This window comes from Orcinus orca, chromosome 8 (genome assembly GCF_937001465.1).
Source record: "Orcinus orca chromosome 8, mOrcOrc1.1, whole genome shotgun sequence".
Lineage (NCBI taxonomy): Eukaryota > Metazoa > Chordata > Mammalia > Artiodactyla > Delphinidae > Orcinus > Orcinus orca.
In genome coordinates, this window is record NC_064566.1 from 99304562 (window position 1) to 99331729 (window position 27168).

The following is a 27168-nucleotide window of genomic DNA, read 5'->3' on the forward strand; positions in this document are numbered from 1 at the left end:
ACTGGGGCCTCATCATGTAGGGCCTCATGGGCCACTGTAAAGATGGCTTTTACTCTGAGGGAAATGGGGGGCCACTAGAGGGCTCTGAGCAGAGGAGTATCAAGACCGATTAATGTTTTGAGAATAGGCTGTAGGAGGCCAAGGGTGGATACAGGAAAACCAGTCAGGAGGCTATTGTAGTGAAGATCCAGGCAAGAGATATGCTGCCTGGAAGGGAAGCAATGGAAGTGATAAGTCATCAGATTCTGAATGGATTTTGAGATAGAACCTACTAGATTTCCCAATAGACTGACTGAGCAACTTATTGAAATGTTTGTGGCATGAGAGTGTGAACTAAAATTCGTATTTATGGCAAGACAAGAACGATTTAAACATAAAGATTCTTCTTTGCCCTTTGCCCCCACCCCCCACCCCGCTCCGCATCGTGTGTCTGCATTTTGCATTGACCACACCCCCCATCAGCAGGAATGCCTGCTCAGCTGTAAAAAGCAATTCTCCTAGCCTCAGCAAGACCGCTCCTTAGAGATAATATTCCTTCTTGATCTTATAAAGGGTCACATGACCCACCACGATGGTGCTTAAATCTGAATTATGTAACCTGTCGATCATATGTCATTTAATGTACAGCCCTCTGGCTCAAAAAACGTATATAGGGCTTCCCTGGTGGCATAGTGGTTAAGAATCCGCCTGCCAATGCAGGGGACGCGGGTTCGAGCCCTGGTCCGGGAGGATCCCACATGCTGCGGAGCAACTAAGCCCGTGCGCCACAACTACTGAGCCTGTGCTCTAGAGCCCGCGAGCCACAACTACTGAGCCCGTGTGCCACAACTACTGAAGCCCGCGTGTCTAGAGGCCGTGCTCCGCAACAAGAGAAGCCAGCGCAATGAGAAGCCCGTGCACCACAAGGAAGAGTAGCCTCCGCTCGCCGCAACTAGAGGAAGCCCGTGTGCAGCAACGAAGACCCAACGCAGACAAAAAATAAATAAAAATAAAATAAATAAATACATAAAAAACATTATAAAATGTGTCTTGACTTCTAAGGGGCAGAACAGTTCTCAGAGCTTTCTGAGATGCTCTTCCTGGGTTACAATCCTCAAACTGGGCTCAAATAAAATTTTCCAATTCTTTCTTAGATTGACTGATTAATTTTTCATCGACAAGAGAAAGAGGAGTCCAGGACTACTCCCAGGTTTTTGGCATGAGTCCATGCAGGGAGAGAACTGCCCTCGACCAAGAGAGGGAAGACTGCACAGAGCAGGTTTGGGGTCAGAGCATGAGGAGTGGGGAGGGGTCAGGAGTTTAGTTTTGGACTTACTCCATTTGAGGTACCTGCTGGACACCCAAAGGAGGTGTGGAGTAAGCAGCTGCATACTTGTGAGTCTTCTGTGCCGGGGTGAGGCCTGGACTGGAAATAGGCATGTAGGAATTACAAGCATGTGGTTGGTGTTTAAAGCCAGGAGGCTGGGTAGGATCGCTGAAAGCATGAATAAGAGACCAGGAACACAGAAGGGAGAATGAGGCTATTCATATAGTGGATATGGAAACACAAGAACGAGAACTCCAGTAAAATACCAACAACCTCAGAGTAAAACGAATGACTGTCATCTTGGATTGCTTAATATACAAGTCCCGCCTCACCTCTGGATGACAGCTTGTCTTCCTCCCACCCTCTCTTCCTAGAGGCTCTCTGAGTCACTGGTGAAGTCTCAGTGAGACCACAGACCAGGAGGAGGCCTTGGAGGCATGGGGGCGGGGAAACAGCCAACTGGAGAGCTAATTCTCCTCATTGTCATACCAGTAGAGGCTCTCTCCCTACTCCAGCCTGAAAACTCCCACCTGCACAACTTACCCTCTAGGGAGGTGCCTCCTGAACACCGTCTTCAAGCTGAGGAACATTCCAGAAAGTACAGGAAATGCATGGGGAGGGGCAGAGGGCTTTAACTCTAGGAATCTTGGGTTCAGATCCGAGCCCTGAAATCTATCAGGCAAGTCCTTCATGTTTGCAAGTCCGAAAGGTTTAGAGTCCAAGTTTTCTGGAGATGAAGTAAGGTCTCATGTTCCTCACATATTAAAAGAAAACAACTGTAACAATCCTTACCCTACCGACTTCACAGGCTTATAGGAAGAATTAAATTTAAGATGGGAGTTCCCTGGTGGCCGAGTGGTTAGGATTCTGGGCTTTCACTGCCATGGCCCAGGTTCAATCCCTAGTCGGGGAACTGAGATCCCGCAAGCCATGTGGTGTGGACAAAAAAAAAAAAAAAAAAAAGTTTAAGAGACGACGTTTGAGAATGGGCACAATTCCTTCCCTCGATAACCATTTAGCAACTCCTCTGCCAGCACAGTGCTTGGCTCTGGGATCAAGCATGTGAATTAGATGTAGACATGAAAATCCACCAACACAATACAATACACCCACTCAGGGTTTTTTGTTTTTATTTAACAAACACGTATGTGGTATTTATTTTGTGCTGGGCACTGTTCTAAACACTTAACAAATATTAACTCCTTGCATTCAAGAAAAAAAAAAAAGGCAGCATCATACAGTGAAAAGTTTAAGACAAGATGAAGGAGATTAAGGAAGTAGGCTCTCCCGTACACTGCTTAGATTTAAGGCCTTTCTTTTGTTTAATAAATATCTGTAGAGTGCCTTCCATGGGGTGGGTACATATATCTTTAACCCGAAACTGGGGCCCTGCAGTTGAATCCTGCTAGAATGGGGTAGTTCTTTCGGGCCCTCCTGTAGTTGCTAATTAATAACTGCATTTCCCACTGAGGCTGGGCATCCCAGGCAGGAGTTCTTAGGACCCGGGAGAGGTTTCTATCCTATTCTTATCCCTTAAAAGGCAACCAACCTCATGTGCCAGGAGGTGGCCAGCAACATTTCTGAATAATTTCTTCATCCCACCTCACTACTTTTTGTTTTTCTCCCAATCAGATAAAACCTATGAACTCTGACCCAGAAAAATGTACATGACATCTTATTTTGCAGATAATTCCTTAGGGTTCCTGGTGTTCAACTTAAAGCCCTGTGCCTTAGACCCAGACCAGGAGGAGCTAGGACCAATCCTCCCGATATTGTACTTGTTCGTTTTAAATGTTTGCAGGGTTTTCTTGCCCCACCTCCTGTTGCACTCCGTGGGAAGAATAGGTTTCTTACAGGGTAGAGGAGCTGCCATAGAAATGCCAAACCGGTGGGACAGTGGGGAGAGGATGAAACACATTAGCAACAGGAAAAAAGTGGAAGCTTTAGCGCTCACCTCCTCTCTAAGAGGGAGTAGGGGGGGCTGATGTTTGGAGATAGAACAAGTAAGCGTGGAACACTTACTAGGCACGCGATGCTATTTTCTCTCTTTTTGACTTTTTCATATTTGTGTACATTTATGTAGGTGCACATCACCTATGTGCTTCCTAAGAAGAACAAAGAGACTCTAAACCTAGAAATCAGTACGGAGCTGGGTGATTTTTAGGGACTTTTGGGTTTTGTGGGCTGTGGGAGGTTGGTGACCCTTTGTGGTCTAGGGAATTTCTTCCTTGTTCATTTTAGTATCTGGACTAATATCAGGAGATACATTTGTCTCAAAAGGTACTTTTGACTTCGGAGAGCCTTAGGAGGTGTGGTCCAGAGTTGAATCTGACTGCTTTGGACTGTCAGAAGTTCACTACCGTAGGAGCTTTGTAACGTTTTGAACAGGCGCACACTAAGAAATACATTTTTCTTCCTGACCCAGCACACACAGAGCGTACACACATATAACTGAAACATAAGTTTCATGAAACAGTGTACGTGCCACATGCCCTGATACTTTCTAGTCTATGTTAAAACAAAATGTCTTGTTGCTCAGGATCCACTACTGAGTCCTAATTTTGAGAAACGCTACTGGCTGGGAAGTCGGTAGTCCTCTATTCAAATGAGAGTTCCTCCACCTACAGCTGTGTGCCTGGGCTCAACTAATGAACTTCTCTAAACCTTAAGGTCCTCAACGGTCACACAGGGACAAGCTACTTCATAGGACTTTGGTGGGATGAGAGAGTAAGCGTTCATGATCACTTTTATTAGGCAGATTCTGGGTTCAAGGAAGCCCCTAAGGTTTCCAAACTGTTCAGCCCATTCATTCCATTCATTTCTATAGTGAAGCTCTCCTGGCTAAAAGCCTCCATTGTTTCCCATCACCTGCGCATGCTGTGGTCTACGGTTTGACCCTCTGAATGTGGGCCCTAAGGCCAGTGCAGCCTGGGCCACACCTCAGCTTTGACCCCTGCCCTCACATCTCTGAACAGCCTAGTCCCCAAACTTGAGTCCCTGGATTCCGAACAACGTCCTCTGTTGTGTCTTTGTCTTGAAGCATACAGTCTTCTCCTTCTGAAATGCCTCTCCTTTTATTTTTACCTAAACAACACCTACACAGGTCTCAGGATCAAGCTGAGGGTCACCTTCTTGTATACAGGCTTTCCCGGTATATTGCTTTTCCCTCCCTTTCCCCCAAATCCTGTCCTAATATTAAATGAAGAAAAAAGAGATAACTACAGGTAAGTATTTAACATCTTTGGGAAGCAGAGATTATGCAACTTCAAAATAATTTTTTTTTTTGGCCACGCCACCCAGCTTGCAGGATCTTAGTTCCCAGATCAGGGATCGAACCGTTTCCTCAGCAGTGAAAGCGCGGCGTCCTAACCACTGGACTGCCAGGGAATTCCCCCAAAATAATATTAATAGGGACTTCCCCGGTGGCTCAGTGGTTAAGAATCTGCCTGCCAATGCCTGCCTGGTCCGGGAAGATCCCACATGCCACAGAGCAACTAAACCCATGAGCCACAACTACTGAGCCTGTGTTCTAGAGCCCGCAAGTCACAACTAGTAAGCCTGTGTGCCAAGCCCGTGTGCCACAACTACGGAAGCCCGCGTGCCTAGAGCCCGTGCTCTGCAATAAGAGAAGCCACAGCAATGAGAAGCCCACGCACCGCAACGAAGCGTAGTGCCCACTCGCTGCAGCCAGAGAAAGCCCACGTGCAGCAAGGAAGACCCAACGCAGCCAAAAATAAATAAATTTATAAAAAAATAATCTTAATATAATTAAATAACCCTTATTTAATATGAGAATTTCACAACACTTCTGACATGGGTTGGGGCTCAGTTACAGCCTTGCAATTTGACTCTTTTTTTTTTGTTCAGACACACATTGAATCTCAGATGCTTGTGTGCCTCTCCGTTTTATTTTGTTTTTTAATTCTAGGGGATGTAATGCTGAGACTAAGCCATGGATCAATAGGGGTGTGATGGGGGAACAGTGAATAAATTTAATCCTTCTGCAAACAAACAAATTAAATATATGAATCGCAGCTGCTGTAGGGCTGTTTGTCTTATGACATTCCTGATGGACCTGCTCTGGATGCATTTTTAGGGAAAGAAGGCAGGACAATTTGTTAGGACTCGAGTGGAACAGCGCAACTTTCTGGCAGTTGCTCTGCTCTGCCAGGCCCTATGTAGTAGTTGTGAAACTGCCTTGAAGGAGATGGACGTAGACCTCTCTCTATGTTTTAGATCAGGATTTTTCTTGCTTAAAGCCAAAGAGAAAGGGGAAAGGGTGAAAGAGTGGCCAAGAGGGTTGGCATGGGAATTGGAACACTTCTGTCCTGATTTCTCCAACTGAAAAATAGAGGGGAAATGTTGTGAGTTCCTGACTGACCTTGGGGGAGGTGAGCACTCTTACTTTGGAAATTCTACCGTGTTTCCATCCTAGAACCAGGAGGAAAGCTCCAGGTTTCTAGTGGCCACGCTCTCTAGGTTGAAATTCAAATATTCCTAAATGTTCCCTGCACATCTGAGCATCCTAGACAAGAGGGATGAAAGTGTTTCTGCTCAGATTGAAAGGCAAAGCTAAGCTTGGGATACAGGTCATTGATTAGCCTCACATCCGGGAATTCCCTGGTGGTCCAGTGGTTAGGTCTCTGAACTTCCACTGCAGGGAGCACCGGTTCAATCCCTGGTTGGGGAACTAAGATCCTGCAAGCCGTGCAGCGCGGTCAAAGAAAAAAAAAAAGAAAAAGAAAAAGAAGCACTGCGTCTGTTCCAACCCTTCCTGTATTTTATTTTCTTCCTTGGTCCCCCTTACTCTCACTCCCAACCCCCTGGCAATTAACCAGCTCTGGCAACGGCACCCACTGCTTGGTATCCCAACTCCCCACGACTGTAGTTTAAGCCCTTATCGTATAGCTGGAAACTGTTCAACTGACCTTGTTTCTACTGGAGTCCCGCTTAGATCAGCCTCACAGAGCCAGAATGCATACTCTAAAATGCAAAGATGCCCTTTTCACTCTTAAAAGCCTTCAAGAACGCCACGACCTTGTAGGGAAAATTCTCAGCTCCCTGGTATGAGAGACAAGACCTTTCAGTTTCTGGTCCTGCAACCCCACAGGCTCACACTTGCACTCCTTGAGAAGCACACCTTGACCTCTCCCCTCCTTCAAAGGCTCTCAGCCAGCGGCTCCTCCTTTGTTTTCCTCTAGAACACTCTGCTTATCTCTATCATGATATGTATCTCTTGAAGTAGCTCCTTTATGAGAGAGGGTATGTGTGTTTAGTGGGAATCCAATATTTATTATATTTAACTAAACTGATTTTTGATATTTCAGAACTTCCAATAGTGCTCAACTTTTTCCAGCAACAGAGTCTCTGCATAATTAATTCTGTCTGGAATAATTTTCTCCCCATATTCTCCTTATTTCCTATATAGCAGCACATTTTCTAATTTCAAATTATTTATGAAGGTGACATAGCTAGTGGTTAATAGCCCAGGTACCGATATCAGCGTGCCCAATTTCAAAAATGGTGACTTTAAGCAATTTTCTCACTTTGTATGTGTATATGCACGTGCCTTAGTTCCTTATTTGTGAAATGGCACCAATAATCCTGGTTATGAGGATTAAGTTAAGTGAGATAGTATGTGCTAAACAGATCTGTGCCTGGCATGTAGCTAATATTTATTGCTCGGTCTTTAAAAAAAATTTCTTGGGGGAGATTGGGATTAACATATATACACTAATATGTATAAAATAGATAACTAATAAGAACCTGCTGTATAAAAAAAAAATAAAAAAATTTTTTTTTAAATTATTGAATGACATTTTGCTTTAAGCTCCAAGAAGGCAGGGATGCTGCTATCTTCTTCACTATTGTACCCCAGTGCCTACCGTAGCATACAGTAAGTGCAAAATAAATTCATGCCATGTGAATGACTGAATAAATGGCAATCCTTACTTCAGAGCATTCACTGAAGATAAGTAGGCAACTGTGCCTGCTTATCAGAGTGATAACAGAAGCCGTATCAGTGGCCTTCTTTAATCAACCCTTATGTTCACTTGGCTACATAACCAAGCAACTCTTTTCTTCTTTAGTTTAAATGAAACCCCTTGGGTGAAAGTTAGATGAGTGGTGTCATTCTTGGATTTTTATTAGAGGAACATGGCCTCTTATTTACTTCCTTCAGAACTGAGAGTATCATGTCTAGGGTTGATTATGAAATTGTTGGAATAAACATGCACAGGTTAAGGTGACCTTGCTCTCGAGAGAACAGAGTGGGTCTTGGGATGATGTACTGTGAGAACAAAATGACAAGCAGTATCAAAATAACAAGGTGATGTAGGCAGCTCTGTAAGCAAGTTAAACTCCAACCGTGATCCTGGATTTTCTTTTCAGCGAAAACCTTTGCTTCTCCCTGCATAAACCACCTTATGAAATTAGTAGCATAGACAGAGGAGAGGAAAGGACAACTTTGCACTTTTTGTAGGGAAAGAAGTAAAGTTCTGAAAACGAAGCAAAGTCTAAAGTCAGCTTCCTAGGTTATAGTTTTTTGTTTGCCTGTTTGTTTTTTTAAAATCACAAGACTTTCAACAAAAAGATTTTTAAAAATAAGCCAATGGGTAAAGGGAGTAAGAATAGTTATGCTAGAAAACCTAGGTTGAGGCAAGGTACAGTGGCTGAGTGCAGCCAAGGCAGAAAGGATGGTAACAACAGGGTACCTACTTCTCATTCTCTAATGAAGACCAGACCAGGGGGTCACCAGGAGCAGAGAGTGACAAGTTCTGTTCACACCACCAGAAGTTTGTAGAAACCAATGGACCACCCTGGTGGTCCTACAGAACCTGAGCACTGCAGACCCAGGGCCAGCTCCTTTGTTTTCCAACTCTAGAACCAGTATCAGTTCTTTTGCTAGCCAGTTATACATGTGTTAAACATTTCCATTTATGTCCTGTACTTGTTCCTCTGTATCCTATATTGTTTATCATATTACACAATCTTAGAGTTCAGAAGGCGTGAGTGCACAAAGCTTAAGCATCGGCAGGTGGGGACGGTTTCAGAGGAGAAAGAGGAGCAAGATTCCCAGTGCAGGTGTGGCTCTGGCCCATCAACCAGGCAATCAAGCTACTTCATCCTAGCCCCCTTCATAGGAAAGACCCTACTAGGACAGATTCCCTCCTTCGGCAAATGATAGATGGCTTTCTCGTAGTTCTTGCTTGCCCAGGAAACATAGAATCTCTTATCCTCACAACCCAGTACCCTTTCTTGTTTATAGTTTTGCATCTGGAAGACTCTAGCCTTTTTCTAGCTAGAAAAGCAGTTCTAGCCCTTTCTGACACAAGGAGAAAGGCCAGGGAGGATGGGGGAGAGGAGGCGGGGCTCTAGCCGGCGCACACTCACCACTTTTTGGTTCCCTTCATGATCGGTGAGCAGCCATTCGATATCCAGGGTGTCTTTTTCTGGGAGCCCCAGTTGATGGTGACAGGGCAAAGTGACCTTTTCCTCTGCCACTCTCTTGATCTCAGTGTGAGTCCCCAAGGTTCCAACATAGTAGGAAGCTGGAAGAGGAAAACCTCTGATGAATCACGCAGAAACTGGATGGCAACGTGCAGGAAGCAAATATTACAACTAACAGTTATTGGATGTTTCTGTGGGCAAGGGGCGAGTCAAAGTGTTGGAAGAATCCTGGACCAGAAGTAATGGAAGTCCCGGGTCTCACACTGGCTCCTCCATATTAATTGAATTCATCATATCTTCCTTAACCCCCCAAATTACAGTCCAATTAATGCCCACCTTTCCTACCTTACTGGGTTTTTAGGAACAATGAAATAACTCAGGTCAACAACAGCTTTGTCTTTTGACCTTTCTCTCCTCTACTAGCAAAGGCCTCCATAAGAACGGAACTTAAAAGGGAAGGCAGGGCTGGCCTCCTCCCAGAACAGGCTCCAGATACTGGTTCACTCCTGAGAATCTTCTTAAGGTCAGGCTGCCCTCACAGAACTCTGAGTAAGTGCAGCATTGCCTCTGGGAACAAGTGGGCTCTTACAGGCAGTCCCTGCTTCCTTTATGGACACACATTCTCCTACCTTGCCACCCCCGCCAACTTCGCTCTTTCATTCTCTGTAGTTTCTTTCTTTTTTTTAAATTGAGTTATAATTGATATAATATTCTATATAAGTTACAGGTGTTCAATATAGTGATTCACAATTTTTAAATGTTATACTTCATTTATAGTTATTATAAAATATTGGCTATATTCCCCACGTTGTACAGTATGTCCTTGTAGTTTATTTTATACATGATGGTTTATACCTCTTAGTCCCCTACCCTTTTATTTTCTCTGTAGTTTCGTATCATAGGGCTTCAAAATATCAAGCAGCACTTTCTATCCAAAGCAGAATTCCAAGTTACCACATTTGGATGCTGTCCCTTCATCCATCCAATATTCCTCTGGCCAATAGGAATTCAGTTCCACTTTTGCTTTCTTTAACTGTCATCTTTTTCCAGGAATGGTATGGTGTCAGCAACTTTACATCCCAAGTTCACCTTCTCTCCTTCCCATTCATCTCTTAGTACCTGAGTTTTTCTTTTTCTTTTTTGTAACTTTTTGGCTGTACCACATGGCATGTGGGATCTTAGCTCCCCAACCAGGGATCGAACCTGCGCCCCCCTGCAGTGGAAGCTCGGAGTCTTAACCGCTGGACCTCCAGGGAAGTCTCTCTTAGTACATGACTATTAAATCTACAGTATTGATGACCGATAAATTGATATGATGAAACCTCACCTGATTCTAGGTATGTGTCTGGCAGTCAACGTGTGCTTTAGCTCTGATCCTCCTTTATCTCCTTACACAGTGATAAAGAAGCTCAGTGTCAAAAATGATCTCTTTCAAGCCATTCACAATGGAACAGAATCACACAGCCTCTAAGACCGAACAGCCCCCAGTGCCAGGGCTTGTGTGAAGCCCTCTCACTGGCAGAGAACTCACTTTGTCACTTTAGAAGGGTGTTAAGCACTAAAGACCAAGAGTCGTGACCAACAGAAGCATATAAACTACCTCTCTTATTCCCTGTTCATTTCCCCAAATTGATTAGCAGCAAATCTGTAGGAAGGAGAAGGGCCTGTCTTCTTGCCTGCAGGGAAGTGAAACAAGGAAGAAGGGAGCAGAGGAGACTGTGGTTCTCGCTCGGGGGACTGACGGGCTGAAATGCAGGGGCCCTCGGAGGTAGACCCCAAGAGAAGCAGCAGGTGGATTCCCAAGCTCCATGGCCAAGAAAGGAGACTAGAGAAATCTGCTGAGCATAAGGAGGGGCCTCAGAACCAAAAGACAAGCCCCTCGTGGGGTCTAACGGACATTCTCAAGAAGCTTTCCGTTATCTGTTTAGAACTTGACACTGCAGTGGGCGTGGCCACCATGTAGTGAGCACTTCCAATGGTGTGGCTCTGCACTGAGCAGCCGCTCTATAAAGAAAGGGTTATTATCCAAAATCACTGTGGAAATGTAAAGAGGGGGTTAGCAACTTGCCCAATATCATACAGCTAGCGCAGTGTGGCAGTGCTGGGCTCCACCCAGATCTGTCTCACTGCGAAGCTCACACTGACAACCATGCTATGCTGCACATGCCCTTGCTTTTTTTTTTTTTTTTTTTTTTTACAGTTTGTTGGTATTTTAATCTTCAACATCTGAGTGCTTTATTGGGTCTCTACACAGGTGACCATTTGTGTTTGATCTCTACACAAATGACCATTTCTCCAGTGCTTTTTCTGGAGAGACGACAGAGACAGCAAGGTCTCAGTTACCTGGCAGACACAGGGCAGTACTTGATGAACTGGGGAAAGAACTCTCCAGGGCTTCTTCATCCTCCTCTGTCTGATTTTCATTCTTTTTTTTTATTCTGCTGGTGGTAGAAGACTAGTATCATTGACTTCTTCCCTTTCCTACATTTTTCCACACTCTGCCAAAGGGCTGATCTTACCTTCACGACTATCTTCCGTACCTTCTCACTTTCATAGTCCTGGAGTTGATCTCTGAATCCGAGTTAGGCTCCTGTGGTTTCTCAGTGACCTCTGCCATGTTGTAGCAACAGTGTGATCTCGTGCCCTTTGTTTTATGTGGCTTCCTGGATGTCTGGTTCTCCCGTTAGCCTCTAAGCTCCTTGAGATCAAGTTCTGTTCACCACTGCATGCCCAGAGCACTCAGCCTGGGTCTCACACGCTGCAGGTGCTCACTAAATATGTGTTGGATGGATTTGAATCTAACCCACGCAATGATTTTACCAATGAGCAACCTGAGGTCTGGGAATAAAGGAGTCGGCCCAAGGTCCTACTGTTAGGGGAACCACTGACCAGAAGTGCCCTTCCTGGTCAGGCACGACAGTAACCACTTGCATGAGTTATCTTACAACAGGAGGTCCTGATAAGGAACTCGGAACTGACAAGCTACCACCAGTCGGAAGAAGTCAGGAAAGGTCAAAAGGAGAGAGGAGATGCCAGTCCATATGTCCTACCAACCTCCCAGAATCCTTCTCGCTGGAATCCATCTTGGCTGAGCGATGCACGTGTCACCAGGAAGGACCCTGAGTCAGAATGATTGGCCAGAGACAACCCGGACACTAAAACTTGAGACTGTGAGCCACGTGGCAGAGCCTTTCTCCTGGGTTCCCTTACCCGGCTGCTCTCCCCCCGGGGACCCCTTCCCCATAAGGTCTCTGGCTTTGTCAGCACGTGTGTCTCCTCAGACAATTCATTTCCTAGTGTTAGACAACAGCCCACTCTCGGGCCCTGGAAGGGGTCCCCCTTCCTGCAACACTACAACTCATTTAGTGGCAGAAATAACCCATAGAAAACCCATCCTCCCTCAGTCCCCACAAAGCAGAGGCGGTTTGCACTGTACTAAGCTAAGCTTGTAAGAAGGAGCTCTGGCTTCCATCCCTGATCATTCCACTGGACACGACAATGTTCAAATGAAGCACTCCTGGCAAAGCCAGAGAACCCAGTACCAATTTGGTGCATACAGCAGGCACTCTATACCTTGAATAAATTGCAAAGAATCAGCTATGTGAGTTGCCGATTTTAGCCACTAGAGGGAATCAAAGGCTCAGATTTGGTTGCTGTCCCACAAGGAAAGGAACGTAGTGGTGAGCGGCGTGCTTTGCCAGAGCCCCAAGCTCTATTCATACCACACCCAGAATTAAACACAGCAGTGCAGGGACTGGCCACTCAGTGAATACAAACGGCTTTACCAAGGCAGGGGGCCTCAAGATCAGGGTGCACGCACCTTGAGTCTTCCCTGAATCTCAGTTCCCCAGGACCCCTGGAGATTTCTCAGGTCCTTCTGTGCTTTTTAACCCACACTCATGTTCTACAGTCTACACTGTAGAACAGGACAGGGGCCTGGGCTCTGATTACCACCCCCAGGCTCGGCAGTGCTCATGGGGGATGCCGAGCACGTCTGGCCGGTGAGCAGGAAGGAGCAGTCCCAACACCCCGGGGCCATCCTTGGGTTCCCTGGACACTGAACGGTTTGTCTTCATTGAGAAAGACCTTAGGGATCATCAAAATTTAACTGCAGCTTGGAGAACTGAAGCGTCAAGTCACAAAGCTGGTTGGTGGCAGAACTGCAAGTAAGGGAATTCTCTCTATCGTGTGACTGGGACTTGTGGCGTTTGACAGTGGGGACAGGTGCTGGAAGGCGGCAGTGGTAAGGACTCCCTCCATGTGCAAATGCAGTCATGGATGCTGCGGCCGCTCCCTAAGCTGAAGCCTTTGCCTACAGCTCCAGCACTTAACAAAGGACCCCTGTGAGCTTGGGAGAATTACCCTCTCTGAGCCTTAGTGTTCTCATCTGCAAAATGGGAATTAAGCTGGACGCTGAGGCAAAGCACCTGGTGATGGCACATAGGGGCCTCCCCCTAAAATGTTCTTCTCTAGTACAGAAAGGAGCTTCTCCTCAGATGACGGCTGCCTACATTTGTTAGGATTAGTTTAAGGTTTTATTCTCTAAAGGGCATTTACATTTATTAAAGATTCTCTTGAACCTTCAAGACCTCCTTCAAAGAGAAGGGGCAGGGGTAACTTTATTTTTTCAACATGAATACTTGTATATAACTGAGGGAAAATAAGCCACATATTTTGAAGATGAATCCACTGAGGAGATGAGTCAGTTTTTATTAATTAATTTATTTATTTTTGCTGTGTTGGGTCTTCGTTTCTGTGCGAGGGCTTTCTCTAGTTGTGGCAAGTGGGGGCTACTCTTCATCGCGGTGCGCGGGCCTCTTACTATCGCGGCCTCTCTTGTTGCGGAGCACAGGCTCCAGATGCGCAGGCTCAGTACTTGTGGCTCACGGGCCCAGTTGCTCCGCGGCATGTGGGATCCTCCCAGACCAGGGCTCGAACCCGTGTCCCCTGCATTAGCAGGCAGACTCTCAACCACTGCGCCACCAGGGAAGCCCGATGAGTCAGTTTTTAAAAGGCGATTTCTATAACCAATTGACTATTCACATTAAAACACTCATAGTTGACTATTCTACTCACATAAAACATTCACTCTCAAATCGCCTTTCTAAAAATGTTATATATGAAGAGCTGGCCTTGTTTCAGTGGTCAGGTAGATGCCTTGGACAACACTTTCAAGGAAGCTCACTTAGGCCAAGTAAGTGAAGCCTATAGTCTTCAAGCCCTGACAAAAACACTGTTTCCCTCGTATACTGAGGCCCTATTTCTGGATCAGACTGTATGGGTTCGAGAGATGTGGCAGGAGTGAGAACCCTGGCTGAATTTTCTCAGATGGCTCTGCTAGGGCTGCCAGTGACCCATCTTGCTTTCACGGATGCAAAAAGACAAATGGCCAGGGGTAAATTTTAATAGAAACCAGGATGCTGCATATAAAATAACTATTTCTCTTTTCTTTCCCTAACAGAGAAATTTTCTACTTCTCAAATACTTACTGAATGCCTACGGGGTACAAGTTGCCCAGGGTCTGCTTGCTACTCTCTCCAAAGAATGGATCCTCTATGCTGCCCTCATCAACACAGGTCATGCACACTATTTAGTGTACAGCAGGGCACCTGCTAACAGGCTATGGAGGGGTGCAAGCACCTGCTTCCACTCGGTGGTTACACTCTTTTCAATGGACCTGTTCTCTTACCTGAAGAGGAGGAGAATTTTCTTGTGTTTTGCTTACATGGAATATTTGAGAAAGCCTCAAGAAAATCAAAATCATCGAACGTCATTTAGCAAAATTAAAAGGATTTTGGAAATTTAAAAATAGACTTCTCTTAATTTATAGATCAAGAAATCGAGGCTTAGAGAGAAGTGACTCACCCAAATTCCTCCTGATTTCTAAGACTAATATATATATATTATATATATATATAAAAATTCTGTAGGGGTGTGTGTGCGTGTGTGTGTGTGTGTGTGTGTGAAGGCGTGTACCTTCCAGACTGTATGGAACACTGTATGCAATTCAAGTTACAGCAGGATGCAATAGAAAGAGCATGAGTTTGGAGTCAGACAGATGTGGACTTAATTGGCTCTAAACCCAATTAATTCCCTGACTGCTCTTTTTTCCTCCTCTGTAAAATGAGTATGAAAACATCAACCATGAAAGGTGATTTTAAGGGTTACATTTGATGTATGTAAAGTGTCTGGCACTGGCACATGGTATACAGTACATACTCAACATGTGTTCATTGTTATTATTAATAGTTGTACACGCCATGCTTTGAAAGACAAGGAAAACCAGAAAAACATGCTGAGGAAGTGAAGAAGAATTGTGAGGAGTCTGAAAGTCATTTTGCTAGATAACTCTTAATATTTGGCCATATTTGCTCTCTCTCTCCATATATATATATGTATCTGTGTATATATGTATGCATATGTATATGTATATATACATACATATATGTATGTATACATGTATATTTTGCTGCATATTTTTGCTGCTATGTTTCAACATCTTGATTACACCTAGGAAAAGTGATCATATTGTATGGAAGATCAATCATTTCCGACAAGAGTGGTTAAGGAAGACGCCAAAGAGTAAGTGGGATTAAGCTGGTTCTGGAGACGACAGGCTTTTCCTGCACAGACCCCAGGGAAGGCAGAGAACATTCCTGGTGGAGAAGCAGCTTGAGCAGAGGCAGCCTCTCTCCTCTCGTCAGCCTCTCAGGCGCCCTTGCTGTGAACCAGGCAAGTTTCTCTTCTCTCTATTTTGCTTTCCCAGTCCAAACCCAGCATCTCTCCAGCCAGCTGCCTTTATGAGGTGTTCGGAAAAAGAAAACCAATTCACTCTGAGCTGCTAGATTCATCTCAATGTCTTCTCAGAGACAAACGTATAATTGATATTTAGAGAAAGCCTGGAGCTGAAGGAACGCAGCTGTGGTTATCAGTGGAATTTCAGCCATCTGGGAATCAGTGTGGTGCCTTGTTTTTTCCCCCAGGAGGTGAGCATTTGTCCCTGTAATCCTAAAATTAATGTGGATGCAAGGACCAAGATGGCAGCCTTGGGCTTCAGTGGCGGGGTGGGAGGTGGGAGTGTATAGAGCTTCAACTCACCTTCCTTCCCCTCTGTGAAAAACTGTCTCAATATGTACTTTTGTGTATTTATCCACATTAAAAAACTGTACGGAGCTCTTCACCTATCAGGTATAAAGGGAACACATAAGATAACAGTTTCTCCTCCCTCCTCAAACCATTTGAAAGCTAATGATTAATAATACTATACATTTATTTAGCAATTAACAATTAACTCAGCCTATTCAAATGCATCATCTCATGTGGCCCTATGAGCACACGATGAGCTCATGTTATCACCTCTGTTTCAGAGAAGAGAAAACAGAGGACCACACAGCTGAGGCCACACGGCTGATGGTTGGGACTGTGGGGACATGGGCCCACCTCCAGTGTTTATTCTAATCTCTTTCCCACACCAGAGGTCATTGCCTTTGCCTTGAAATTCGTTGGAAACACAGAGGTCGTGTTTATTAAATATGGGTGGCACAGAGCTAGGTAGCTGAGCTAATCTGAGTGAACACATTTAAGATATATAATTATCTTGCTAGCTGGGATTCTGAGCCAAAGGCTAGATGAAATTTAACAGAGACAATTGTTAGAAGTTATAGCTAGGCACAAGTACAGGGTGGGAAAGACCTGGAGGACCTGGGGGGCTACAAGATTTACACTGACCAGTAGTATGATATAACTGCTGAAAAAGCGCATGGAGTTTGGGTTGCAAAACTGCTTTGAGGAATAACTGCTTCATTGTCCTCTATCCTAGACAAGTGAGCACACCCAGAACATCTGTGTTCAGTTCTAGAAGCTGCACATGAGAGGGACATTGACAAAAAAGTTGGTATCCAGGGTTGTAACTGGGAGATGATGGGATCTAAAAACATGTCATATGAGGAATAGTTGACACAATTATTGGTGAAAAGGTAGCAAGACGGAAGACTAAGGGGCAACATGGTAGTTCCTTTCCAACATTTAAAAGCCTACAAAACAAGTAATAGGCTTATTGAGTGTTGTTCCAGAGAGTAGAATTAGGTCCAGATGGTGTAATAGATTCAATCATAAAAGGATAAACTGGGAGATCTCCAACACCTCTTTCCAGTTCTGAAATGATATGATTCTCTTACAAAGGATCTATTCCATTTGGGCTTAATATCTTTTTTAACTGAATTATAGTTGAATTACAATGTTGTGTTAATTATTGCTGTACAGCAAAGCGACTCAGTTATACATATATAAATTCTTTTTCAAATTCTTTTCCATTATGGTTTATCACAGGATATTGAATATAGTGCCCTGTGCTATACAGTAGGACCTTGTTGTTTATCCACATCTGGGCTTAATATGTCGATAGACTTCCTAACAGTTAGTCCCTGCCTGATCGGAGAATGCACTGAATCATTTAGTGAGTTTTCCATTCCTGGAGTCACTCAAGTGTGGGTATGTCAGGGGCTGTGAAAGGGATCCTTATGTGTGGATGTTAAACTCAATATTTCATGTCCTTCCTAACATTCTATGAAATATTTTTCCAACGCTTGATATAGTCAAGGCATGGTCCTCGCATACAAAGTGTGAGATACAGATGTATACTATTAGCTGTCAATGTATTTTGTCATCACCTATCAGCTCTTACACAATTTATACAAATAGTCTAGTTTTGTTCCATTGTAACATTACTTTTCAAGATCACTGACGGGCTCTTTGATAGAACTAAAAGGAACTGGCCCCATGCAACTGTAGCATTTCTTTCCTAGCTGTGGATATTTTAATCCACAAGGGGGCAGAATTTGCTTAGCGAGATTAGCCAAGCCTCACCTTATGTTTTTATAATAGTAAAAAGGATTAAAATTGACAAAGAATTATAGACGACCTTGGATTTAAGCTTGAAAAGCACTTTGTTGCCATTTGTGGTTATATGCTAAATTTCAAACTGTATGCATTTAGTTTCCAAGGGCCATGGAAAAAATGGAAATCTTAGAAAATATGATCAGGCATCTGAGAATAACGTCATTAAAGAAATAGAAACACACACTTTTAAAAAATAACTTAAGGTCACTGGTTTAACTTTTTCCAACTGAAATAGGTGTTTACTTTGTCTAAGACCAAAAAAACTTATTTTCATTGCAGAACTTTTATGAAACAAATCAATTACTCAGGCACTGTGAAGTATCATCTTCAGAGAGTCCGGGAGGGAAGGAACAAAAATCCATCCCAGGTGGCTTAGAGGGGAGAAATCAGCAGAAGAACCCTCAGGGTCCTTTACATCTTGATGTTTAGCCTTTGTTTTAGGTTGGTAATTTACTGAATTACAAAACCCTAGAATGCTCTGGTTCTCTGTAATCTAGAATCTCAAGCTTGGGAAGGCCCCGGAGGTCATCTTGGTCATTATCCTGCCTTCAGGTCAATTTCACATTTAAAACTAATCTGCTAAAACATATGCAGTTGTTCATAGTCTCTCATTATCACTGAGGATCTGAAATCACAGGAAAACTTTTATAAGTTCTTGACAGGTCTGTTAGTATCGAATTGTTTATTATTGTATATCATAAGATATTCAGGAATACTGATTTCTATAGCATTTCCTTAAACATCTCATCCACCATGCTTCAGATTCTGGGTGCCACAAACTAACGGGAACATTGACAAAATAGTTGGCAGCCAGAGCTGGATAACCAGGAGTGCACAGTTGTTCAAGCAATATGAGTAGCACTCCTGTTACCACCCTAGATGGTGCCGGGCTACAGAGATGAACGACATTGTCTTTTGTCTATGAAGACGTCCCAATAATAGAGAAACAAAAGAGGCACCCAACAGATCCAGTTCAAGGCAGTGTGTGTGATAAATATGAATGTGAGGGTCAGAACATGCTCTAGGATTTAGAAGAGGAAGATCACCAAGGCGATCAGGGATGGCTTCATACAAAAGGAAGTATTTAACCTGGGCCTGAAGAATAGGTTGGACTTTTAGCAGCTCTAATTCATAGGTGATGACATTCCAAAGACTGGGAATGGCGGCCTGACTGCTTAGGAAATGAGTTGTCAAGCTGACCTCAGTGTTTGGCAGATTAGAACATCACTGTGGACCCTCGATCCTGGTGAGGTCTCACAGACTGGTCTGTAGTATTACAAAATCAGCATGTAAGCTCTACCTACCACTGTCCTACACCTGGGGGTTGGCCATCTGGGAGTAATGGTGTACCCTGATTTCTCCAGTACTAATTGTCAGGGTAAGGCTACCAATCTAGTCTACAGGGATCACTCTGCTACTAAAAAATATACCAGTTATCCCTCAGAATTCTGTTCTCAGTAGTATGATTGTACATGTTCTGTGCATGTATTCATGTCCACATATGCAGCACCACACACACACACACACACACACACACACACACACCTGTCTAGAGACCCCTACAAGCATGCCCGTGTCAGTATGCAGATCAGACAAGAATGTATGCCTTTGATGCTGAGATTCCAAGAGCTAACCTGTTTCATTGACATGCCTATTTATAGCCTCTATCTCATTCCAAATGCTAAGTCGCTCTCTAAATCTAAATCTTTTATTACCTTCCGCAGAGATTTGACCAGAGGGAGGAAATTAAAAATAGACACAGACTGGCTACTGAGAAAGCAGTAGTCAATTTTTAGGGATTCACAGCAATGGAGACTTGAGATTATGCTTATAATTAAAATCTATTGATAAGTTAAAGCCTCATTTCAGCCTTTAACTTTATCCTTCCTCCTCCACCTTCCCATCAAAGCTAATTACAAAGAGAAGATGCCCAGTCTGAACTTCATCTGTTTCCCTCTCCATCACCCACTCTAGGGACAGACAGAAGAGCCAAGAAACAAAATGACAGTACAAATTGGTCACCCAATATATGTTTTAAAAACTCCCGATGGAGGGCTTCCCTGGTGGCACAGTGGTTGAAAGTCCGCCTGCCGATGCAGGGGACACAGGTTCGTGCCCCGGTCCAGGAGGATCCCACGTGCCGCGGAGCGGCTGGGCCCGTGAGCCATGGCCGCTGAGCCTGCGTGTCCGGAGCCTGTGCTCCGCAACGGGAGAGGCCACAGCAGTGAGAGGCCCGCGTACTGCAAAACAAACAAACGAAAAAACCAAAAAACTCCCTATGGAAACATTTATCAATAATAGCTAACAATTTTTGAATGATCATTTTGTGCAAAGCATTGCACTACTCTATTTATATTTATTTATTTATTTATTTTTAATTAAAAAAAATTTTTGGCTCCGTTGAGTCTTCATTGCTGTGCACGGGCCTTCTCTATTTGCAGTGAGCCGGGGCTTCTCATTGCGGTGGCTTCCCTTGTTGTGGAGCACAGGCTCTAGGTGCACGGGCTTCAGTAGTTGTGGCACGTGGGCTCAGTAGTTGTGGCTCACGGGCTCTAGAGTGCAGGCTCAGTAGCTGTGGTGCACGGGCTTAGTTGCTCCGTGGCATGTGGGATCTTCCTGGACCAGGGCTTGAACCCGTGTTCCCTACATTGGCAGGCGGATTCTTAACCACTGCGCCACCAGGGAAGCCCTCAATTTATATTTATTTCCATTTTTAAACTTCTCAACAATCCTGCGAGGTAAGCACTAGTATTATTCTCATTCTATAGACAAAGATGCTGAGGCACAGAGAGATTAATTTGCCCAGATCACACAGTTAGTAAGGAGTAGAGCCATGATTCTAATCCAGGCATGTTATCTGTAACACCCATACTCTTAACAGCGTATTATACTGCCTGTCAGTATATATATATTTAACAAACATTTTATTGCTCTAGAGTTCTGCTGGGATTCTTGTGAATTCCTGCAGACCTTCTCATCATCTTCTTTTCTACTCTTGGTCATATACAGAGATGCTTCTCAATCTTTCTCTATTATGCTCCCATTTTTACATATATATCAACTCACACTCTTCTTTACTACTATTTGGAATAGATTAAATACTGTAATTAAACAATGGCATTTTAGAGCAGGCCTTTAAAAACTAGACAAGAGGAATGTACTGCTGACCTAAAGAAGGTAGACACAAAAGAGTACATGCTACGTGCTTCTGTTTATACAAGGTACAGGACAGAAAATTCATCTATTCTGTTAGAAGTCCAGATGGTGGTTACCCTTTGAAGGAGGAGGAATGGGTTGATGGGAACATGGGGAGGCATCCAAGGGGCTGACTAAGTTCTATTTCTAGATTTGGGTGCTTGTTAACTCGGGAGTGTTCATTTGTGAAATTCATCAAACTGTACACTTATGATTGTGCATTTTAGGTATGTATCTTATACTTCTTTACTAATTTCACCTCTTTCTGCATAACAAATCAAACTTATTCCAAAACTTAGCAGTTAGAGTTTCAAACTCATTCCAAAATTTAGCAGCTTAAAACAACAAACATATTTCATAGTTTCTGTGGGTCAGGAATCTGGGCACAGCTCGGCTGGGTAGCTTTGGCTTAGGGTCTCCCATGAGGTGCAGTAAAACTGTTGGCTGGGGCTGTGGTCTCATCTGAAGGTTTGACTGAGGTAGGGAGACTCCATTTCTAAGCTTACACACGTGGCTGTTGGAAGGTCTCAATCCCTCACTACATGGACCTCTCCAAAGGGCTGCCTCATCCCATGGCAGCTGGCTTCTCCCAGGGTAAGTGACCCAAAAGAAAGCACAAGAAAGTGTCGAAGATGGAAACGCAGAGGAGACACCTGTTGCCATATTCTTTTGATATTTGTTATAAGTGATTACATTATTCCTGCCCACAATCAGGCAGAAGGAATACTAGGAGGGAGGAATTCTGGAGACAATCTTAGAGGCTGCCTACCACATCCTTTAATAAATGTTTAAAAAATTATGCATTAGCTTCCTCTACCTCCCCATTGACAATGATAATCACCGTCTCATAGAATTAAAAATGCTTTAACTATTCACAAGTTTTTTGGTAACCACAACAGCCCTAGGAGTAGGTTATGACATGAATTCTTCATTCTGTTTTATAAAAATGTAATGATAAGCTTGATATTACCACTTTTATGTCTGCATAGCACTTTTTAGATTTCACAGTTCTTTCCCATATATATTTTGAGTTTTGTTATGCAGAGTAGGTGGGAATTGTAGTTTAGTGTTAGTTTATCTGAAAGTACTCTGCAATCATAAAAATGCTTTATAATATTAACAATATCTAACATTCATTGAGTGCTTACTATATGCCAGTTACCGTATGCTGAGGAATACATACATATATATACATTTTATATATATAAATTCACTTAATCACTTAACCCTATGAAGCACGGTTTACCTCATCTTACAGAGCAAAATCTAAGACTCAGAGAGGTTAAGTAATTTGCTAAGATCTCAAAGTTAATAATTTCAACTCAGTCTGACTTCAGACCTCCCATGCTCTACACATGATATAAACTATACTCTTCACGTCATTCCGGTAACACATTTTCCTGGAATATGTCATGGGGAGATGTTTACAGAAGCTGTGCCATCCTAATATCATGGGGTCAAAAAGAAATCATCTTCAAAGGTTACGGCAGGTAGAATGTGGAAGACAGTAATTCCCCCAAATGGCATTTGTATCCAAGATTCAAGAATATAATCCTCCTGCCAATGCAGGGGACATGGGCTTGATCCCTGATCCGGGAAAAGCCTGCGTGCTGCAGAGCAACTAAACCGGTGTGTCACATCTACTGAGCCCATGCACCACAACTACTGAGCCCACGTGCCTAAGGCCCGTGCTTCACAACAAGAGAAGCCACCACAATGAGAAGCCCATGCACCGCAACAAAGAGTAGCCTCTGCTCGCCACAACTAGAGAAAAACCCGAGCGCAGCAACAAAGACCCAACGCAGCCAAAAATAAAATTAATTAATTTTAAAAAAAAGGATATGGTCTTTCTCCAAGAGGCTGATGCTACTGACCTATTATCATTTGGCTGAAGTGCTGGAATATATTCTTACTAATATGCTCATGAAAAGGTGACCATTCATTACCATTTAACACAGATTCTTATTTATTTTTTTTCTTACGGTGGCTTAGTGTTATTTTTTTTAACATCTTTATTGGCATATAATTGCTTTACAATGGTGTGTTAGTTTCTGCTTTATAACAAAGTGAATCAGCTATACATATACATATATCCCCATATCTCCTCCCTCTTGTGTTTGCCTCCCACCCTCCCTATCCCACCCCTCTAGGTGGTCACAAAGCACCGAGCTGATCTCCCTGTGCTCTGCGGCTGCTTCCCACTAGCTATCTATCTTACATTTGGTAGTATATATAAGTCCATGCCACTCTCTCACTTTGTCCCAGCTTACCCTTCCCCCTCCCCGTGTCCTCAAGTCCATTCCCTACATGTGTAACACAGACTCTTTTAAAAGGGCTTATAAATCACTACTGAATTAGATAAGTTCTTAAGGACTGCAATAAGCTTTCATATGCTTCCTACATCAAGTATGTGAGCAGAACTATAATCAGGCTTAGCTCATGCTTCACAAGAAACATCTCAGAGCTTCTCTTCTCCCAGAGACAGAGAATGGCAATTAAAAATCTGGACCTTGATCTGTGTGCTACGTAATGATGGTATACAGCTAAATGGGCTAACCCAGACTTCAACTTCTCATGTTGAGGTGGCAAGAAGAGACCTAGCGTTGCAGTCTGGCTCCCTACACCCAATATACATCCCTGCAGAAAATGTCAGGTCTCAGCAAGGGAGGGTTTACAGTGCCAAACAATTTCCCCTAGCTTTACTTCCTTCCTCTCACTCACCCACACCCAAATGACTCAAATGGCTGCTTCATGCTCATTTATCCTTTCATTCACTCCTGTATTTATTCAAATGACCTAATGATGAGTCTTGGCTTTGGCTCGCCAGAGGACTGACTTCCAGAAGATCTTTGCATTTTCACCAGTGCAGCATACAGGTTCTGGCTGACCTCCCTTTCTCCCTGCCTACTCCATGCTTACAGGAGAGGAGTGGAGAACTGGTAATCATCCAAGGGCTTTTGGTGGCTTCCAAATTTAATTAACTATTGGCATCACTTAAAAGTGACTTCTTGATTCTAAACTTTTTGGAATAATGTGATAAGCATATGGTAAACATTCGAACAGAACAAGATGGTCCACAGTGAAAGGTAAGTCTGTTACCCACACCTAGCCCTCAGTTTCCCTCCTACAGGTGACACTTGTTACCAGTTCCTGTGCACTCAGTGTCTCACACTTGACTCCTGGCTTGGTTGCTATGGAATATTAGGTTGGATACAGTTTTCTCAATTCCGGAAGGCATTGCTCCATTCACTTCTGGCTTCCAGAGTCACTGTGAAGAAGTCTGATGCCAGTTTTAATTCCAATCTTTCATAAGTGACCTCTTTTTTCTTTCTGAAAGTTTTTAGGGTTTTATCTTCATCCTCGGAGTTGTCAAATTTTGCTAAGATGGGTTTTGGATTGTACGTCTTTTTTTTTTTTTTCCCATTCATTTATTGTTAGTAATCTGAAAGCTCATTTAAATGTAAGGCAATGTTATTATACTATTTAAAAATAATTCCTTCCATTTTCACTTCTTCCTCTTTGTATACATATGTATTAGATGTTGGACCTCCTGGGTTGATCCTCTCATTTTCTTACCTTTTTCTCATGTTGTTTGAGTTGTTCCGAGAGTTCTTTTCAAAGGACCTCTTAGAGGTCATTAAAATCAGCAACTCAAATACATTTAGTACATACTCCTTTCTGGTTATATAACCTCTGACAAGTTCCTTACCTTCTCTGTGCCTCAGTTTTCTCATCTATAAAATGGGGGAAATAATTGTACCCAACTCATGGGCATTTAATGAGGATTGTTGATGTATACACACTACTATATATAAGATAGATAACTAATAAGAACCTACTGTATAGCACAGGGAACTCCACTCAATATTCTGTAATGGCCTATATGGGAAAAGAATCTAAGAAGAATAGATATATGTATATGTATAACTGATTCACTTTGCTGTACACCCGAAAGTAACACAACATTGTAAATCAACTATACTCCAATAAATTTTTTTTTAAAAAGATGTGGTATATATATATACACAATGGAATACTACTCCTTAACTATTAAAAAAAAACATAAAAAAGAATGAATTTTGCCATCTGCAGCAACATGGATGGACTTGGAGAGCATTATGCTATGTGAAATAAATCAGACAGAGAAAGATAAATACTATATGATACTGCTCATAAATGGAATCTAAAAAATACAACAAACTAGTGAATATAACATAAAAGAAGCAGACTGACAGATATGGAGAACAAATCAGTGGTTACCAGTGGCGGGGGAAGGGCATTATAGAGGTGGGGGAGTGGGAGGTACAAACTGTTGGGTAGAAGATAGGCTCAAGGATGTACTGTACCACATGGGGAATATAGCCATTATTTTGTAATAACTGTAAATGGAAAGTAACCTTTAAAATTGTATAAAATTTTTTTTAATTTTAAATTAAAAAAATGAGGATTAAAGCATGTAATGAGGATTAAGTTAAATACATGCCTGGTACATAGTAAATGTTCAATAAATATTATTATTATTAATCTGTTCCTTTTGCATAACATTCTACAATTTCTTCTCTTATGTCCCTTAGGATATTGATCATAGGGCTCCTTGCACAGTCTCTGTTTCTATTTGTTTTCCTCTTACTTTTCTCAAATGTCTCATGTTAGGGAGAGAGACACCAAAAAGCTCTTTGGAAGTGCTGTGAGCCAACAGGGCTTTTTGTGCCACGGATTTCTCTGTAGGCTTTTTCACTGCGGGATTCCCAAATGTCAGCATCCGGAGGCTTTTTCTTTGAAGCTGTTCTCTTTCTCCAGAGAATTCTCAAGTCACCCATCTGTCAGTGGGAGGTGAGTAATGGCTGCCAGTGATCTCTGAGCTGGGTGGCCAGGGGGTCAGAGGGAGAGTCCTGTTCAGAAATCCAACAGCCTCAAAGAAAAGGCCTCCAGACCTTGACTTTGGGAAGCCCCATGTTTGCAGTTTGGCCCTTTGCTCTTTGCTGTGTCTGATGTCTCTGTTTCTCCAAACTCCCTTCTCCTGTAGGGTGGGGGAGGAGTTGGGGCTTCTCTGTGGAGGGTGCGGAAGGAGAAACTTAGATCTTTTTAAACAGACTGTCACCTGATCCCCCAGCGTTAAGAACATGCCTCAACTCATCTTTTTGCTCCACGAGCCGGCTGCCCTCTACAAGCAGCAGGTTTCAGCCACGGGGACCTGGTGAGTCAGTTCTTCCCTTCATCCAAATGTTTGTCGACATTTCTCTTTCCCCTCAATTTCCTCCCCTATTCTCTTGACCTTGGTGGATTTACAGCCGTTTTATTCCTTTACTTTCATCTTAATGGGATTTGGGGAGGAAACAGAGAAAAACACCTGTGTTTAACCCAACAGGGGATTGGGGGCGGGGAGCAAGCATTGTCTTGCCCTAGACATTTTCTCTGCTCCATGTTTGAGACCAACTAACAACTTGATAACACCTGTGGCTTTTTATCCTCCCACTTCTCCTGTTCAACAGATAGTCATCTTTGCAGGGTGTGTCCCTTGACTGTGACACTGATATCTAACCCTGTGCCCGATGGGACAGTCCTTTGGGAACAGAGCTGCGTGTCCTTTTCCTCAGGCCGCTCACGTTGGTGTTGGCGACAGGATGGTCACACCCCTGCTGGGAAGTATTTCTGCTGCAACCTCCTTTGTTCAGCCTGATAGGAAAGGAGAAAGGACGCTTCTGTCTTCTCCATTGGACCTTTCCTGAAGAGCAGGGTACCAGAACAATGTGAAAGCAAGTCTTATCTTGTTTTTTCTTTCCTCCCTCCCTCCCTCTCTTCCTCCCTTCCTACCTTCCTTCCCTCCTTCCTGTTCACCAGGCACGTTGTATTTCAACTATTTTGGTTCAGAGTGGGGAAAAATGAATCAAGGTTTTCAGAACGCATTGAAGCAGTTCAGAAACCCTGGGGATAAAGCCATCCTGCCCAACATAAAAGCAGCCCTGTTCTGCCCAGCACCCTCCTTCCTCTGCCCTCACCTCTTTTGCTGCGTTTGCAGCTTAGAAACCCTATGAGAGGCCGAGGCCCTCCCAGGAAAAATATTTGTTTAAAGTTCTCATTTTTTCTGTGGTCTTTAAAAGCCACTGTGGTTCTTAGTCCCGGAATCAGCTTTTCTGGGCATATCACACTGGTCTCCATCTGTGACCTTTCTAGGGGCATGAACTCTACAGAACTCTAGCAGAGATCTGAAGAGTTTTGTTCAGGAGAAATTGGTGGCGAGCCCTGCAAGGAGCTGCTTGGGACATGCAAGCAGATTTCCTTGACCACTAGCTCCTGTGTCAACCAGGGAACCAACAGCG

General features: G+C 43.5%; 1 protein-coding gene across 1 annotated transcript in view; it reads right to left on the reverse strand.

Moving 5' to 3' along the window:
- The window catches only part of CLMP (CXADR like membrane protein), a 91424-nt gene that overhangs the window by 12901 nt on the left and 51355 nt on the right, over nt 1-27168 (reverse strand). The window contains exon 2 of the mRNA XM_004280692.3: nt 8699-8856. Coding sequence (XP_004280740.1) covers nt 8699-8856 — 158 coding nt within the window. The remainder of the gene's footprint in view (nt 1-8698; nt 8857-27168) is intronic.